Source organism: Phaenicophaeus curvirostris, chromosome 3 (assembly GCF_032191515.1).
Source record: "Phaenicophaeus curvirostris isolate KB17595 chromosome 3, BPBGC_Pcur_1.0, whole genome shotgun sequence".
Taxonomy (NCBI): domain Eukaryota; kingdom Metazoa; phylum Chordata; class Aves; order Cuculiformes; family Cuculidae; genus Phaenicophaeus; species Phaenicophaeus curvirostris.
In genome coordinates, this window is record NC_091394.1 from 29991706 (window position 1) to 30006767 (window position 15062).

The following is a 15062-nucleotide window of genomic DNA, read 5'->3' on the forward strand; positions in this document are numbered from 1 at the left end:
TATTTCCCCTTTTCCAGTCAGTGGGAACTCCACCAGGCTGCCACAACTTCTCAGATATGGATAGTGGCTCAGCAACTTCATCCACCAGTTCCCACAGAATCTGTGGATGCATCTCATCAGGTCCCATGGACTTGTGCACCTTTGGGTTCCTTAAATGTTCTTGAACCTTATCTTCTCATACAGTGGGTGGTTCTTTGATCTCCCAGTCACTGCCTTTGCCTTCTGCAACTTCAGTGGTGTAGCTTGAGCCCTTGCCAGTGAAGAGTGAGGCAAAAAAGTTGTTGAGTGTCTCAACCCTCTCAATATCCTGGGTAACTAGGTCTCCCATTTCCTTCTGGAGAGGGTCCACGTACTCCTTAGTCTTCTTTTTATCACCAATGTACCTAATAGAAACTTTTCTTGTTGCCTCTGACACCCTTGGCCACATTTAATTCTTTCAGGGCTTTAGCTTTTCTAACTTGATCCCTGGCTGCTCAAACAATTTCCCTGTATTTCTCCCAGGCTGCCTGTCCTTGTTTCCATGCTCTGTAAGATTCTTTATTTAGTTTAAGTTTGTCCAGGGGTTCCTTGTTCATCCATGCAGGCCTCCTGGCATTTTTTCCTGACTTCGTCTTTGCTGGGAAGCCCCAAGTAGATCAGGTTTCTCAAAACAAGACCCATGGTCTAAGTAGATGAACCCCTGGCTGTGGCACCAGTACTGTAGCCAGTTGTTGATTTGCCAGACTCGACTGGCCTTATGAAACCCTATCCCTTTGACCAGCAGGATTGATGAAAAAGCTAACTGTGCTCCAGAGTCCCTTATCACTGCTACCAGGGCTCAGTAATCCCTCTTGATACCCCTCAGACTGCCCCTGGCTGTATCACTGTTGCCCATTTGAAACAACAGCAGTGGACAGTAGTCAGTGTACTTTATGAGGCTTCATAGTGTCTCGGTCACATCCCTGATATGAGCCCCCGATAGGCAGCACAGCTCCCAGTGTGAGTCGGGTCAGCAAATGGGTGCCTCTGTACCTCTCTGAGGAGTCTCTCACTACTGTCATCCATTGCCTTTTCTTAGTGGTGCTGGTTGTTATCCAGGGAGCAGATGGAGCTGCCTTACTCAGCTCCAGCATCTTTCCTGATGTGACGGGTCTTTCTTCTTCAGTCTGCAGAGCAGTGAACCAGCATCCTTTTAGAATAAATAAATCATTTTAAAATCCCTTTTAGTTGCTTATTCCTTTCTCTGTATTAATCCTCCTTCTCTCACTTTCTTCCTCCTCTGGAGTTTTACCACCCTTGTGAATAATGAATGAGCCTGAGGATTAAACTGTGTTTCCCCGAAGTGGACTCCTCTGTCTGTGTAACAGAGTTAACCTAGTTTCAGTTCTGTGCAGTGCTGGGAGATTTTTTTGCTTCTAACGGAAATAGTGAGGGTTTTAATCCTTTGGCATTCCATGTGACTCCTCTCTAGCATGTGTGACCCTTATTTGCTGCTGAGCAAGTTTTAACCAGCTGCAACTCTTGCAAATCCGTTTCATTCATTAATAGGCCTTAAAGGTCAGCGTGGATTCTTCCATGCATGGGAGAAGCTATCAATATTTCACTACATTCACTTAAGATCGATGACAGGAGCACACCTACCTTTTGTGTGCCGATCAGTGGTTTTATAGGCTTCAGCCAGCTTATTCCCGAGTTTCCTTTCTGGAATGCAACTTGGCCTGTTGCAGCTACCCGTTTCTGTTAGTTGGTAGGAGCAGTACAGCCTGGTTTGAACGTGGTCACTGCATGCTGGCAGGCACACACTTCTTCTGTATTGCAAGTTCTCTAACGCACCCTTTTCTGAAAGGGGAGGAAGGAAGAAAGCAGTCTTATTTCTATTGAAAAGGCATGGTCATGCCAGAGCTGATTGCTAAAGGATAAATAGCCTTATTTTTCTCTTTCTTTGGAATTGCTTGTGTGATTCTAGCCCTCAAGATGCCTACAGTGTATGTTCCTCCAGTGCTGCTGATCACCAAACTCCCCTAAAGAAACATGAATCCTCTGCCTACTGAACTTGACTGACAGGAATGGGCAATGCCTGCACCTCAACAGGCCTTGGGAAAAGTCTTTTGAGGGAGAAGGAATAACTTCATTTCTGTTCTTCAGTCCTTGCTGCTTGTGGTAGGACTGCAGAAAATAGCTGTCTACAGGGGCTTCTGCTGCTTTGGGGAGTAGAGAAATACATACATGCATACATACATTGTATACATCAGCAAGCAAGTGTATAACTTTTTAAATATAATTTACTGTTAACACTGTCTCCCTTTAAAATCTAAAAAGTAAATTACTAATAGGGGTTCTTTTTTGTGGTTGATGCATCTTTAGTTATCCAAATATTCAAAGAGTGCTTTGAATATTTCGTAGCTGCTTTCAGGCCTGCAGGTTCAAACAGAATACTGTCTGTACCCTAGCCAGTATTTTGAATGCTGAAAAATTAGCTGGTTTTTTACCAATTACTTCTTTCGGTCACTTGAGGGGCAGCTATCCTCTCATGGTACGCTGATGATGAATTCAGAATTCATTTTTATGTGGGATAAATATGGAAATGATGTGGTTTGTTACTGTTCTTACCTGTAGGTACATCTGTAGTAATGCTGGAGGTACTGGGGTCTTGGTAAAGGGCATAGAGGCATTTTGGCATACTCATTTTGCAGATGTTTTGTTCATATAAATTCACTCATTTAAAAACACACTTGGAAGTTTTGTTCATATAATGCTGTACTTCTCGTCTTTCTGTCCATTGCTGTAACTATCTTTGTAACTATCTTAATGCTTAAAAATAGAGATGTTTATTTATACTTCTAGACAAAACCTGCAGGATGTTTCACTGAACTCCTTCATGCAACTTCTCTTTGCAGCCTGAGATTTCTTAACGCCTCTGCCAACAAACTGGAAATGCTTCCTCCAGCCACTCTTTCCGAAGAAACCCACAGCATCTTACAGGAGTTGTATTTGACCAATAACAATCTCACAGATAAGTGTGTACCCTTGTTAACAGGCCATCCACACCTGAAAATCTTGCATATGGCTTACAATCGCCTACAGAGCTTCCCTGCAAGGTAAGTAAGTGGTTTCACTGCCTCCAGCCCACGGGTGGGTAGGCATCATGAAACATTTTCACAGCAAGAACTAAATAGCACAGAAATGTGGTGGCACAGGCTGTATTTTGGATGCAGTGATACCACAGAGGGTTAATTCACCTGCTGTGCCCTCTTGCACATTGCTACCCTCTCTTACATTACACAAACAAGTGAGTGCTGCATTTTGGTGTGTTCGGATTGCGCCTGGACTAGTTCGGCATGATTGCAGTACGCTTTTGAAGCCAAGCAGGGGTGTCTTCTGTTTTTCCTGGCTTGGTTGCTTTGCTTACACCTGATGGGCTTCTCCTCACAAGAGATTTGTGATCATAGCAGTCTGAAAATGTCCTCTGGAAGTGGACTAAACTCCACTGGGGAAAATCCTCTCCCTCCAGAAGGAGATTCTGCCTTGGCAGCAATTTCTGTACTTTCAATTCACTCTATTTTAATCAGAAATCTTTCAAGTGTAAGACGTGCTGTAAAGCTGATGGGGTACAACCTTGGAAAAGAGAAATCAATTAATAAAGGAAGAGACATCTCTGTCCTTGTGTGATGTTCTGAGCAGCTGGGCTTCAAGGGGGCAAGGAGGAGGGAGGGGGGAGGAGTTAGGGGGTGGACTGCTAGAAGGTAGAAGGATATTTGTGATGAAATGTGAAACTAGGGTTGGAAGAAAGGAGGAAGAAGAGTGAAAGTGAGCAGGTAAGCAAGGGGAATGTAAGCAAAATAAGTAATTTGAAAACTAACAATAACAAAACATGGGCAGAAGCAACACACATTTTGTTCCACAACTGTTATAGTGTATGATGTGAGGAGAGGTGACAGGCACTGTTGTGAACAAAGATCAAAGTCTGTCATTTTATTTTCTTAAAATAATGAAAACCACTGTTCTTATCATGACTTCAAAGTACAATATTTGTGTCTATTAAAAGAGAAATTCTCAAACTCTCGTTTTCATAGCAAAATGGCCAAGCTGGAAGAGCTGGAGGAAATTGATATTAGTGGGAACAAACTGAAAGCCATTCCAACAACCATCATGAACTGCAGACGTATGCATACTGTAATTGCTCACTCCAACTGCATTGAAGTCTTCCCAGAAGTCATGCAGCTTCCTGAAATAAAGGTAAGGAATGAATATACTGTGGAAGAAGCAATGCAACTTTTAGCATTCTAGTCTCCCTTCATGTCTCTCTTTGCTGCAGGATAGTATATTCTCAGTAATAACAGAGATCTGACAGCTGCTTTCTCCTCTGAGCTCATATGCAAAATATTTGCCCAGTCCTGCCTCAGAGTGGAATGGAAGAGCCTCAAAATCTGATTTTACACTCACCTTCTCTAGAGCCTGCCTTCTCTGCCAAATAAGTGTTAATTGTCTTCCTGTGACAGTCTGTTATGATATGACTTAAACATTTGGCAAGGGCTATGCGTAATTAACTCTTGCTGCCTTGGCAATTGGTTGATTGTGTAGGAATAGACTTTGTTTAGAGCGTGTGTAAAACTGCTGAAGCCGCAAAATAGGAGAGGCCTTGGGGACAAAGATAAATTCCAGGAGCGTGGGATTTGAGTATTTAGGCAAGGTACTTTAATTTTCCTAATTGCAGTCATATTTTGCACAACCAGAGGAATGCTTAGTCCATCTCTTGTATGTGTTTCCAGAAGTAATGCTGTACTTTTTTTGATACTTCTCTTTGTGGGATTCATTCTTTGCTTGACCACACTGAAGGGCACTACAGCTTACCTTTTGTGAGTTGAGTTCCTGCTTCTCTCCTGGCTATAGAGCAGAATATTCCATGCTGCGTGCTGTTTCTGCTGGCCAGAGCTGGGAGACTGTTAACTCACAAGGTGCAAATCTTGTGGTACGGCAGAAAATCTGTCTCTTTCCAAGGCTGAAAACTGATTGCCTATTCACAGACTCAAAACAACTTAAGTGTCCTTCCGGTGCTCTGTAAAGTCAAAAGGCTAAGTTCCCAGGCTGCCGTGTGTGCCTCAGTGTCTGGGGTCAGGCAAAGCAGCAGGAGCAATAATTCTGTTGGACAGCGAGTGCATGTAAAGATGAGCTTTGTGGTTTTAGCCAGGAAATCTCAAACAAACTTGTGGGCTTTTGAATACTCCTCCCTCTTTGGAACAATGGCCAGAGGAAGCAGAGGGCCATTTAGAATCAATCAGAAGCAACGCCTTTTTTTCTTAGAGGAAGAATTGGGGTGGGGGAGCAAGTAAACATTTCTTCAAAAATATGAGGGTGGTGTTAACAAAACAAAATAACAAATAGGATAATGTAAACATGCTGATAGGGAACAATCATCCTTTCTCTTTTGTTCCTGCGTTTTTGGAAAGCTGAAAGTTTTATGAAAGTGTCAGTATTTAAAGTGCTACTCTGCCACAATACTTGGCAGAAAAATGCTCTTGGAAGACCTGGCACTTTCTTCCTGCTGGTTTCTCTATGGTTATTTAGTTCTCTTTACCAGAAGGACGCAGCATGGATGTCAATAACTCTTTTGGGACTGCAGGGATAGTGTGCATGACTTCACCTAACGGGGCACAGTGCTCTAGGACTCCACCTGTGTGGAAAGAAAGTCCCTGGTCACTGCTGAAGCCTGTTTTTGACTTGCATGAGATGAGTTCGTGTAGTTGCCAGATGGAAAGGTGCCTTATTGGGCATAGTGGTTCTTCTGGCCTCTTGATGATTTCTGTAGGTCAGGGTTGGTGTTCGTCACTTTGGAGGTCAAGCTTGTGCTACCTGCCTTTATCCATTATTGATTTTAACTAGAACTCCTTCTGAGGAACATCAGACCATTCAAAACGTGCCAAAGCAAGTTCAGAATTTATTGTTTTAAGTATAGATTTGGTTGTTGGGTGAAATAATCTTGCTTGTGGCAAAGCACAAAGTTGGATAGTCTCCTGTCACCTCTGTGGTTGTGTCATATTTGGTGGTTAATTTATCTGAGGTGACATTTAAACGCTATCAACTTCCTGGGAAATATTGTTACCTGAGGTAATGGCTGTTTTGCTTTTGTATTTAGTTAGCCTGAGAGGCTGACATGTTATGTTTTTGGAGTCAGTGATACTGGAACAGTTAGTAGCAGCAGTTGCTATGTTGTCTGAAATAATTTGAGAAGGAAAGCAGTATAAATGATGGTGCTTTTACACTTGCAATAACTCCAGGATTTCCAAACACAAGGTCAGTTTACTGATATAATTGTCTGTAAGCCATTTTTACCCACTACAGAAGTTGCGTTGTCTTCTGTGTTAAAGAACCCAGTGGATGTCTCTGAGATATACTATACAATCCTTTTTTTTTTTTAGTGTTTTTATTGTATTTTATGACAGTTATTTGTGCTGTCCGACTTAGGTTTATCTGTGCACACTGAAATGTCTTCTGCAAATGGCCAAGCAGACAAAAGCACACACCCCTGTGTCAGTGTCCCAGCAGACTCTTCCTTACAGCATTGTTTGACTTCAATTTCCTTGCCTTACAAAATAAAAAGGGTGCATTTTTAATAGTTATCCAGCATCCTGGTGTTCTTTCGCAGTCAAACAGTTGAGTAGTCCTTACTGCTTGAGTGGAGCTCAGTGACCTTTATAATTGGTGCAAAATCCTGTGTGCAATTGTAGGGGTTGTTCTTCTGGTGGGTCTAACCCAGCTTGCATTGAAATAATGCACAAGGAAATTGGGATCAGATAGGAAAATACTCTTCCCTGCCTGCCTGGGGAGTAGAGTAAGGACTAAATTTAACATAGATATGCAGAAAGTCCCTCTTAGCCTATTCTTTGAACAGTACAAATAAAATCTAAGAAATGCTAACCTGATAAATAAGCTGTCTTCACTAATGCCTAGGGACCAAGGGATCTGCGGTAGAGTGCTGCTTCCTTTGGCATATTGGGTGTTTAATGAGAACAATGAAATTAATTTACTGATTTTTGTACTTGTTATTCCAGCATGCTCTTCCATCAAATTTGTAATGGCATTGAGGTGCTGAACACAGCAAGGCCTGCTGGCAGCTTCTTTAATCTGCAAAGTAATTACTGGCTCTCTGGAAGCAGCAAGGAGTTGTGCAGAGGAAAAAAAAACTCGCTGGAATAACTGTTCTGTTAAGCTGTCCACTATTTTGTTTGCTTGACAGATTTAAACCCTTATTTCCTTATCAGGCATAGATAACGTCAGCAGTTTGTTCTTCATAGATAATAGGGCATCCATACTAGATCACCTCAGGATTCAAGATTTGGGTTGGAAATTTATTATTTCCATTGCATGTATTTAATAAAGCGTTAGGAGATTTTTCTTTTCCAGATTTTACTAGGTTATCTTACGCCTTCTTCAAGTTCAGGATCCAATTTTGAATATACCCACAAAAAGGAAAGTGTCTTGCTTGTATCAATGGAAGTACATAATGGTCAAAGTGTGCTGCTGCGCAAAGCCTCTCTCTGCCCCTTTCAGCTTTCTGTTTTATTAAAGTTTTTGAAGGTTGAAAGGAGAAAATGATCCTTCTGAAAGACATGGACAGTTCTTCTGTCCTCTGTTAAGTACCAATGTGCTCTGTCCTCTCAACATTTTTTCCTTTTTTGCAAATTCTGGTGCATGCTACACTGGTGGTCCTGTAATAAGTTTTGAAGAGTTGTTTTTATTCAAAAATGCTATATTTTTCCTTGCATAATGGCTTTCGTCTGGATATGCAGCTTTAAACAATGTTTGGAGAATTCTTCATTCTGGTGCACTTGTTCTAGCTAATTTGTGCTTAGCTGGTAGGAAGCCAGCGAGTTTCTCTGCTGTTGTGTGTTGTATTTTTTCTGAAATATTTAAGCTTTAATTTTTTTTCACTCATTTTATTGACCCATACTTAAACATTAATCCATCTAAGATGACAGAAATTAAATCTGTGTTTAAAACTGCTCCAGTATTTATTTCCTTTCCCTCTCTACACCTCCTCTCCTCCAAATGCATTCATAACCCTGCTTATTTTAATATCCCTCAGTAAATATTGAATTCCTACGAGTCTGCTCATGCTCGTGCTAGTTTAAACTGACTTTGCAGGAGGGACTGCTATGCCGGTGGCTTAGAAGCCCCAACTGTATTTATCTCCATATCCTTTATCTATGAAAACTGGTTTCATCAGTAACTTTTTTTTTTTGTCTTAAACACTTGAAAATACACTGACTGTCTTTGTCTCTGTGAAGAGCAGACAAAACTTAGTACTTTTGTAACAAGATGACTCCTGGCCAGAGATGGAAACAGAGGGAATATATTTGTAGGTGACCCAGACCTCTGGCAAGATGGCTAAATGCCATATGAATTTCATTAGTAAGAACCCCTTACTTAAATGAATGGCTTTGCTCATGAAACATGCACCAATACGTTTAATCAAAATTTGTGTGATCTTGATGACAGCTGAATTCTTTTGCGTGTTTGGCTGCTTTTCTTTTGCAGTGTGTGGACCTAAGCTGCAATGAACTGAGTGAAGTCACATTGCCTGAAAACCTGCCTCCAAAACTACAAGAGCTGGATCTGACTGGAAATCCGAGATTAGCCCTGGATCACAAAACCCTAGAGCTGCTGAAGTAAGTTACCTTACAGAGTGGGGAAGGGGCAGAATGACTTCTGTCACTTGAATGTAAAAAAAAGCCACAATACAAAGAAGTGTAAATCTCTACAGGAGCATGGCTCCTTGTTGTCAGTGGATCAGAAAGTATCAGATTATGTGGATAGGTCAGAAATTAATGCTTCGTTAAAGAGAATGACTTTACCCACTTTAGTGCTATTGCTTTTATCTGTAACTCCTGAAGGGGTCTGCTAGTCTGAAATTCACCTTGTGCCACTTTCTGTGGTGTGTTTGCAAACTGCTACACAGAACCAGATGGCCTGTGGACAGTGGTGCTGCCCTGAACTATTCTAATGTCCTAAAGGGAACTGCACCAGCTCCAAGTTTCCTTCTGGGTCTCTTTGATCCTTAAAATAGAATGATTCCAAGAGGTGCTGATTTACTTTTCAAGGGTTGAGCAGTTACTTCATGTTGTTTGCTCTTAAATGGTTAAGAGTAGTAAATCTCATCTGTTGTTCAAGGGAAGGAAACCTATGGTGTCAATTTGCTTTTTGCTTGAATTAGTGGATTTTACCATATTTAAATGGAAATTTGAATAATGATGGGTTTCCACAGATGAAAACAAGAATCCATGTTCTACAGCAGACAGTGGTAAAAAAGGACCTCTCCTCATTTTTAAGAACTGTTTTATTGTATGCAGGAAACCTTTCTGAAGAAGCAGTGTGTTATGTTGCTCTGGTTCATAGGAAAGAAGAATATATGTAACAAAGCTAATTGAAGGGGGTTGAAACTTAAATTAAAAGATCAGCTTTTCTTGTGTAAAACCCAGGAGACAAGATGCACAAGCCAATCTCTTGTCACTTTAATATTCAGACATCACGCCCTAGAGCAATATTGTACAAATTTAGGTGCTAGGTAGTAGAAGAGTGATGTGGCCCAGTTACATGCCATGTTTTCACTGCCATATGCATTGTCTTCAATTCACAGAAAGCTTTTTTCCTCCTGTGTGCGCATTTTGTTTGATTATTTGAGTTCCTTTTTTATTTTGGGGGTTTTTAAAATAAATTATTCTTAAGATCTCAGATCTATTCTCTTCCCTAATACTCATTAGCCACAGTCAGGTGTTTCAGGCCTCCTGAGGGGCTGCTTAGTGTCTGTACCCGTGTACCACACTGACTCTTGTGGTATACTGCTGGAATTGACTGTGAGGGAGGAGGCACTCCTTTCTTTTTTTTTTTTTTTTTTTTGTGGCAGGCACAAAAATACTTGTGCACTTGGTACTTTTTATATATTCCTTCTGCGTGCGAAAGGCAGCTCTCCATCTGTGTCCTGGCAGGATTCAAGCAGGTAGTAGGTTAATTATTCTCAGTGCTGGCAAGAATAGGAGCCCTGTCATGCATGCTTGCTTTTTTAATACGCATGGAGATCTTAAAGGAAGCTGGCATGCTTAGGAGGATGTTGCCAAGTGATAGATGTAAGAATTTTCAGTAGCAATTAAAATGAAAGAGAAAAGGTGCTGCTACTCTGATTTTTAGGAAAGAGCATCTAATTCAATTGTAACGGTCATTTCAAATTAGTGGAAAAATAAACCATGCTGTCCAGAAGCCTTAGCCCATATTCCTTGCATAGGATGTGCTGCTGGATATCATTATTTCTGGGCACAGGGTCTGTTTGCAATGATGCCACTGAGGCAGCTGAGAGCAATGTGTTGAGGCACCTTTTTTAACCACTGCTGGGAAGCCTCAAGACAACTCTGGGTCCTTGATCTGCCCAGGAACCAGGGGTCAGTCAGCTGAAAAAAGAAACAGACAATAAAACCTTTTTGGTCCGAGTTCCTCTGCCCTGGAGGGTAGGTGCCTTGTATGAGGAGTCTGCAAAGAAAGTGTGTCTGCACGTGTGTGTAGTGTTTATTTTGCAGGTGCAGGCAGAATTAAAATCTCTGCTGCTTTAGAAGAGATCCAGGCTTCCCGTTTGATTTGAGATCAGATAATCTTTTCTAATGCTTGTGGCAAGATGTTTGCCTCCTATTTGTCACACAGAGGGCTGCAAAACCAAAGGCTTAAAACACCTGTAGTTCTAACAGTATTTATGTAATTGGTTTGCTTTTAATCTGCCCTTACTGATGTACATCCTGACTATTAGTATAAAAAGAAATCGAACTGGATGTGACAGTGCTTCAGGTTATTTGAGGAAGGCTGTGCAGTGCTGTAAAGGCTGTTTTGTGTTTTCAGGTCAGGTAGGGTTTTGGATAGAGAAAAATGAATGTTCAAAGTGAACAGTTAGACCTTTCTGCTTGTGTCCTTTTATGATTCATTTGGTTCATGAAAGGTTTGGGTGCCTTTGAAGTGTCTGCAGCATGTGGGGAGCTTGCTTTCCCTGTCTTTGGAAAAGAGCAGTAGGGAGCAGGGGGAAGGTCATCTCTCCCCAGCAAAGCAAGGCTGTGAAGAGAAGGGTATAAAAACACAGAGGGCTGGGCCCTTTTTAAGTCTTTACTACACTGTGTGAGATATTTGAAATTCAGGCTAAAGGCTATGTTGGTAGTAAATTGGAGGGTAGAGGATCAAGGGCCTAAGTGAGAATTGGACTGCGTGGTTGGGGAAGGCAGAGAGAGGGGTTGTGCCCGCTGTCAGGGTGGCTCTTGCAGGTTGGCGCAGGACCAGGGTGGAGCAAATTTGTCTTGTGAGCATTTCCACGGAAAGCTGTTACTATGTGTTACTGTTTCTAAAGAATTTTTTCCTTTTTTATTTTTTTTCTTATTATTTTTCATTTAGAGGATGGTGTGGGTCATACAGGAGGCTTCATCTGAGTACAATGAAAAGAGCCCAGAGGCTTGTTAAAATGGGTTTGAAAGATGTATGAGTTAAAGTATCACTCCCCTGTACTGGCTTTCATCAAGCTAGTGACAAATTTGCCTTGTATTCCTACTGTTTGAAACAAGTAGCTCAGGGGTGAGGGCAGGGAAAGAAAAGGCATCTAAGCAAAACAGTGCAGCTGATGCCCTCACAGATGCTTGGTTAGTTACTGCTTCTTTATTCTTTATATGCAAACACATAAAAGTAAGCACTTTGGATGCCCTGCTTAATTTTCTTCTATTAAATGTATTACTAAGAAAGAGGAAGAGAAGGGAAAAAAGGTCTTATCTTCACGTTTTAAGCTGGATCATGTCAGTACTTTAATTTATTGCACCTTTCCCCTTTCCCTTCTCCTTGCAGTAATATCCGTTGCTTCAAGATCGACCAGCCATCGGCCGGAGATGCTTCAGGAGCACCAGCGGTGTGGAGTCACGGTTACACAGAAGCATCAGGCGTTAAGAACAAGTATGACCTGGTCTGGTTTTTATTATACAAGCATCATAGCAGCGGGGCAGGTCTATGCTGATACAAAGAAATCCTTTTTTTCAATGGAAGTTTTTAGGACATTTGGGCATTCTATATTTGTATACTGGGCCCCTGCCTGGCTCTCAACTTTGGTCTTTGTTAGGGAAGTTGCTAAGCTACAAGTGTAACCAACACATTTTGTCTATGCAAGACTCTGGTACTTGCAAAAGATCTGAGTGTTTTAAAGCATTTTCCTCTTTGCAAAGCTTCTTTATCTTCAACCAAAGGATGTTTACCAAGCGAATCGGAGATACTAAAGGAAGAGGCAGAATGGCCAAAACTCTGAATATTCATAGTGTGCAGAGCTCCTGTGACTAAGGCAGCACTTGACAAATAATGTACCAAGAGTCTGGTAGTCTCTATGTTGCTGGCAAAGTGATGAATCTTTCTTTGTTCTTTAAATACCTTTTTAGAAATCTTCTGCTACCTAGGATTCTGTAGCAAATGCCAGCAAGCCTTTACTTACTGTTAGCTGATTTAACACACAGCTTGGTCATTGGCATGTTAAATCACAAGGATGGCTTTTGAGGAGCAAATGAAGTTTAAACTGAGGTTGTTTCAGAGATACTTTCCCCCTTTCTACAAATAAGGGGCTTCTTCACATCCTGAAAAGGACGAAGAATTCTTAGAGCTTGGCTTGAACTTCCAGTATAGTTCTTTCCACATTTAGCGCTGTCAGATGGGCTCGACTGCTCCGAAATCATTCCTGAAATGCTTGTGACCACAGGTAGTCAAAAAAAGCTCTCAGGCCAGGCTGTATCTCTCTGGTCAGAATGACAAGGTGAGAAACCAGTAGTGGGTAATAACCTTGATGTTCTCCTGCTTTTTTTCCTTAGGCTGTGTGTGGCAGCACTTTCAGCCAATAACTTCTGCGACAACCGGGAAGCGCTTTATGGTGTGTTTGATGGTGACCGCAACGTGGAGGTGCCGTATCTGCTGCAGTGCACCATGAGTGACATCTTAGCAGAAGAGCTGCAGAAAACAAAAAATGAGGAGGAATACATGATCAACACCTTCATCGTTATGCAGAGGTGAGTCTTGGATCTGAAACCTTTTTTACCTTGCTTATGCTCAGAGGGCAGTTTTTTGTTCTCAGGTCAGGCACCTGCTCTTTTCTTATTCCAAAATAATGCAGCGGGGGAAAAAAAGCTTTGTTATCTGGCTATGGTTGGTTTCTTTATTGCTTGTTCTGTGAATATTGCCCTTTGTTCCTTTCAAGTACAAAAACCCCAGCACCTCTCCGCACAAAGAAACAAACAAAAAAAGCCATATGCCAAGTTACTAAATGCTCCTGACTTAAGTGGTGGGTGGGGTTCTACTCTTTTCTGGTATCTTCATTATGTCTTTTGATTCACAATTGGCTGTAACCAAGTTAGTGGTATGAATTTCTTGATCAAACTTCCTTACTACTGCTGGCTACAAAGCCTGGGCTCATCTTTTCTGTTTCTCTGTACCAATTCAGGTTATTTAAGGCTGCACAAATATTTAAAACATGTAGTCTTACTCCTTAGAAATGTCTATATTCTGTCATCTCTTTGGCCTTAGAATATTATTTGAGCAGCATCCATCCAAGAGATTGTGATATGATAGCTGTGAGTGTAATAGTATCTCTCTGAAGTGGTTTTGAAACCTGTGTGCATGCTGTTCTCAACAGAAGAAGAAATTGTGCCTGGGGAGGCAGTGAGCAAAGGAGGAGTATGGAGGGAAAATTGAACAAAGAAGAATGAAGAGCTCAGGGAAACAAAGGAGAAAGCAAATAAGCAGCTTAGAGACTAAGGAAACGGATCAAGTTAAAACTAGCATTGATTATTGTTTAGTTGCTGTACCTTTGGAAAGGAAAAATGCTGCAGTTCTATTGGGAAAGATACGGAAGCAGTAGGGTGGTGTTGAATCTTAAAAATACACGAGGAAACGTTTCCTCCCCATAATTGCTTATAACAGTGCTAAGAAGGTGGTCGCCATATATTTAAAATATTAAAAAATAATAACAAACTTGAGTAGCAATAGTACTTAAGTGGTTTTGTTCAATGCAACTTCACAGGAACGTGGCATTCCTACAGAAATCTGCTTTTTCTGGGTTTTTTTGCCTTAAGTCAAAGTAAACTGACCACAGCTTTGGAGAACCAGAAATAGCATTTGTTCCAGTTGCGTTTACTCATTCATTGAGGATTATTGCAGATGTTGTGCAACACACATGAAGTGTGATTTTAAAAAATAAAATTAAAAGGACATTGAAGCTTGCTTACAAATTTAGTTGTGCATTCTCTCCCTATGATTTTGAATCAAAAGTTCTTGCCAGCTATACCTAAATTTTATTAACCTTTATAGTTGGCTTTTTAATTACCCTATTGCCTAATTACTACAAGAGAAGGCCATAATAGACAAGGTACTGGGAAGGATGGATTGTTTTTCACAGTCTAGTATTGAAATGAATTTGCATTCTAATGACAGGAGTCTGAAAGCCTCAGATTACCCATAGATTTATTTTTTTTTTCACTATGACTACTGCTAAAACAGCAGGCTGAGATATTTCTAAGGACTTATTTAGCAGGTTAGCAACTGATGGGATAAATGGAAAGTGTGCCTTCTTACAGTGGAGTTAGCAGCCACTGTGGGGTTTTTGATCATCATTTGGTATTTTAAGAGCATTATTCTGAAGATATCACCAAACAGTGAATCTTTTGTCTTCTGGTTTTGCTCAGAAATAGAGATTTTACAGTTACAGTTATTATTTTTGTAATAAAATCTGTAGCTTCAGAAGCCAAAGACCCAGATGGATAATAGGAACCCCCTTTTCAAGCTTTACCTGTACTCATTTATTGGCCGTCTGTACTTTTCTAACCCTCTTGTTTTCCCTCAATCTGATCTTAAAAATAAACATCTCCTAAGATGTAGAGGAAGAGAGACAACTGTGCAACTCTAAAAGTGCAGAGATTGTTGTTGTTCTGAATTTGAACCAGATTTGAGTATCTGCATGTGTAGATGATGCACTGCCCGAGAGTTGCACGCGATCTCTCTTCAGCGCTGCCGTAGTGTCACAGTCTTCAGTGGAGACATTT

The 15062-nt window shown here is 41.1% G+C and overlaps 1 protein-coding gene across 1 annotated transcript in view; it reads left to right on the top strand.

The window, feature by feature from the left end:
* PHLPP1 (PH domain and leucine rich repeat protein phosphatase 1) overlaps positions 1–15062 on the top strand; it is a 144881-nt gene that overhangs the window by 125446 nt on the left and 4373 nt on the right. The window contains exons 11-15 of the mRNA XM_069853552.1: positions 2877–3077; positions 4053–4215; positions 8515–8645; positions 11839–11943; positions 12840–13034. Of these exons, the coding sequence (XP_069709653.1) occupies positions 2877–3077; positions 4053–4215; positions 8515–8645; positions 11839–11943; positions 12840–13034 (795 nt within the window). The remainder of the gene's footprint in view (positions 1–2876; positions 3078–4052; positions 4216–8514; positions 8646–11838; positions 11944–12839; positions 13035–15062) is intronic.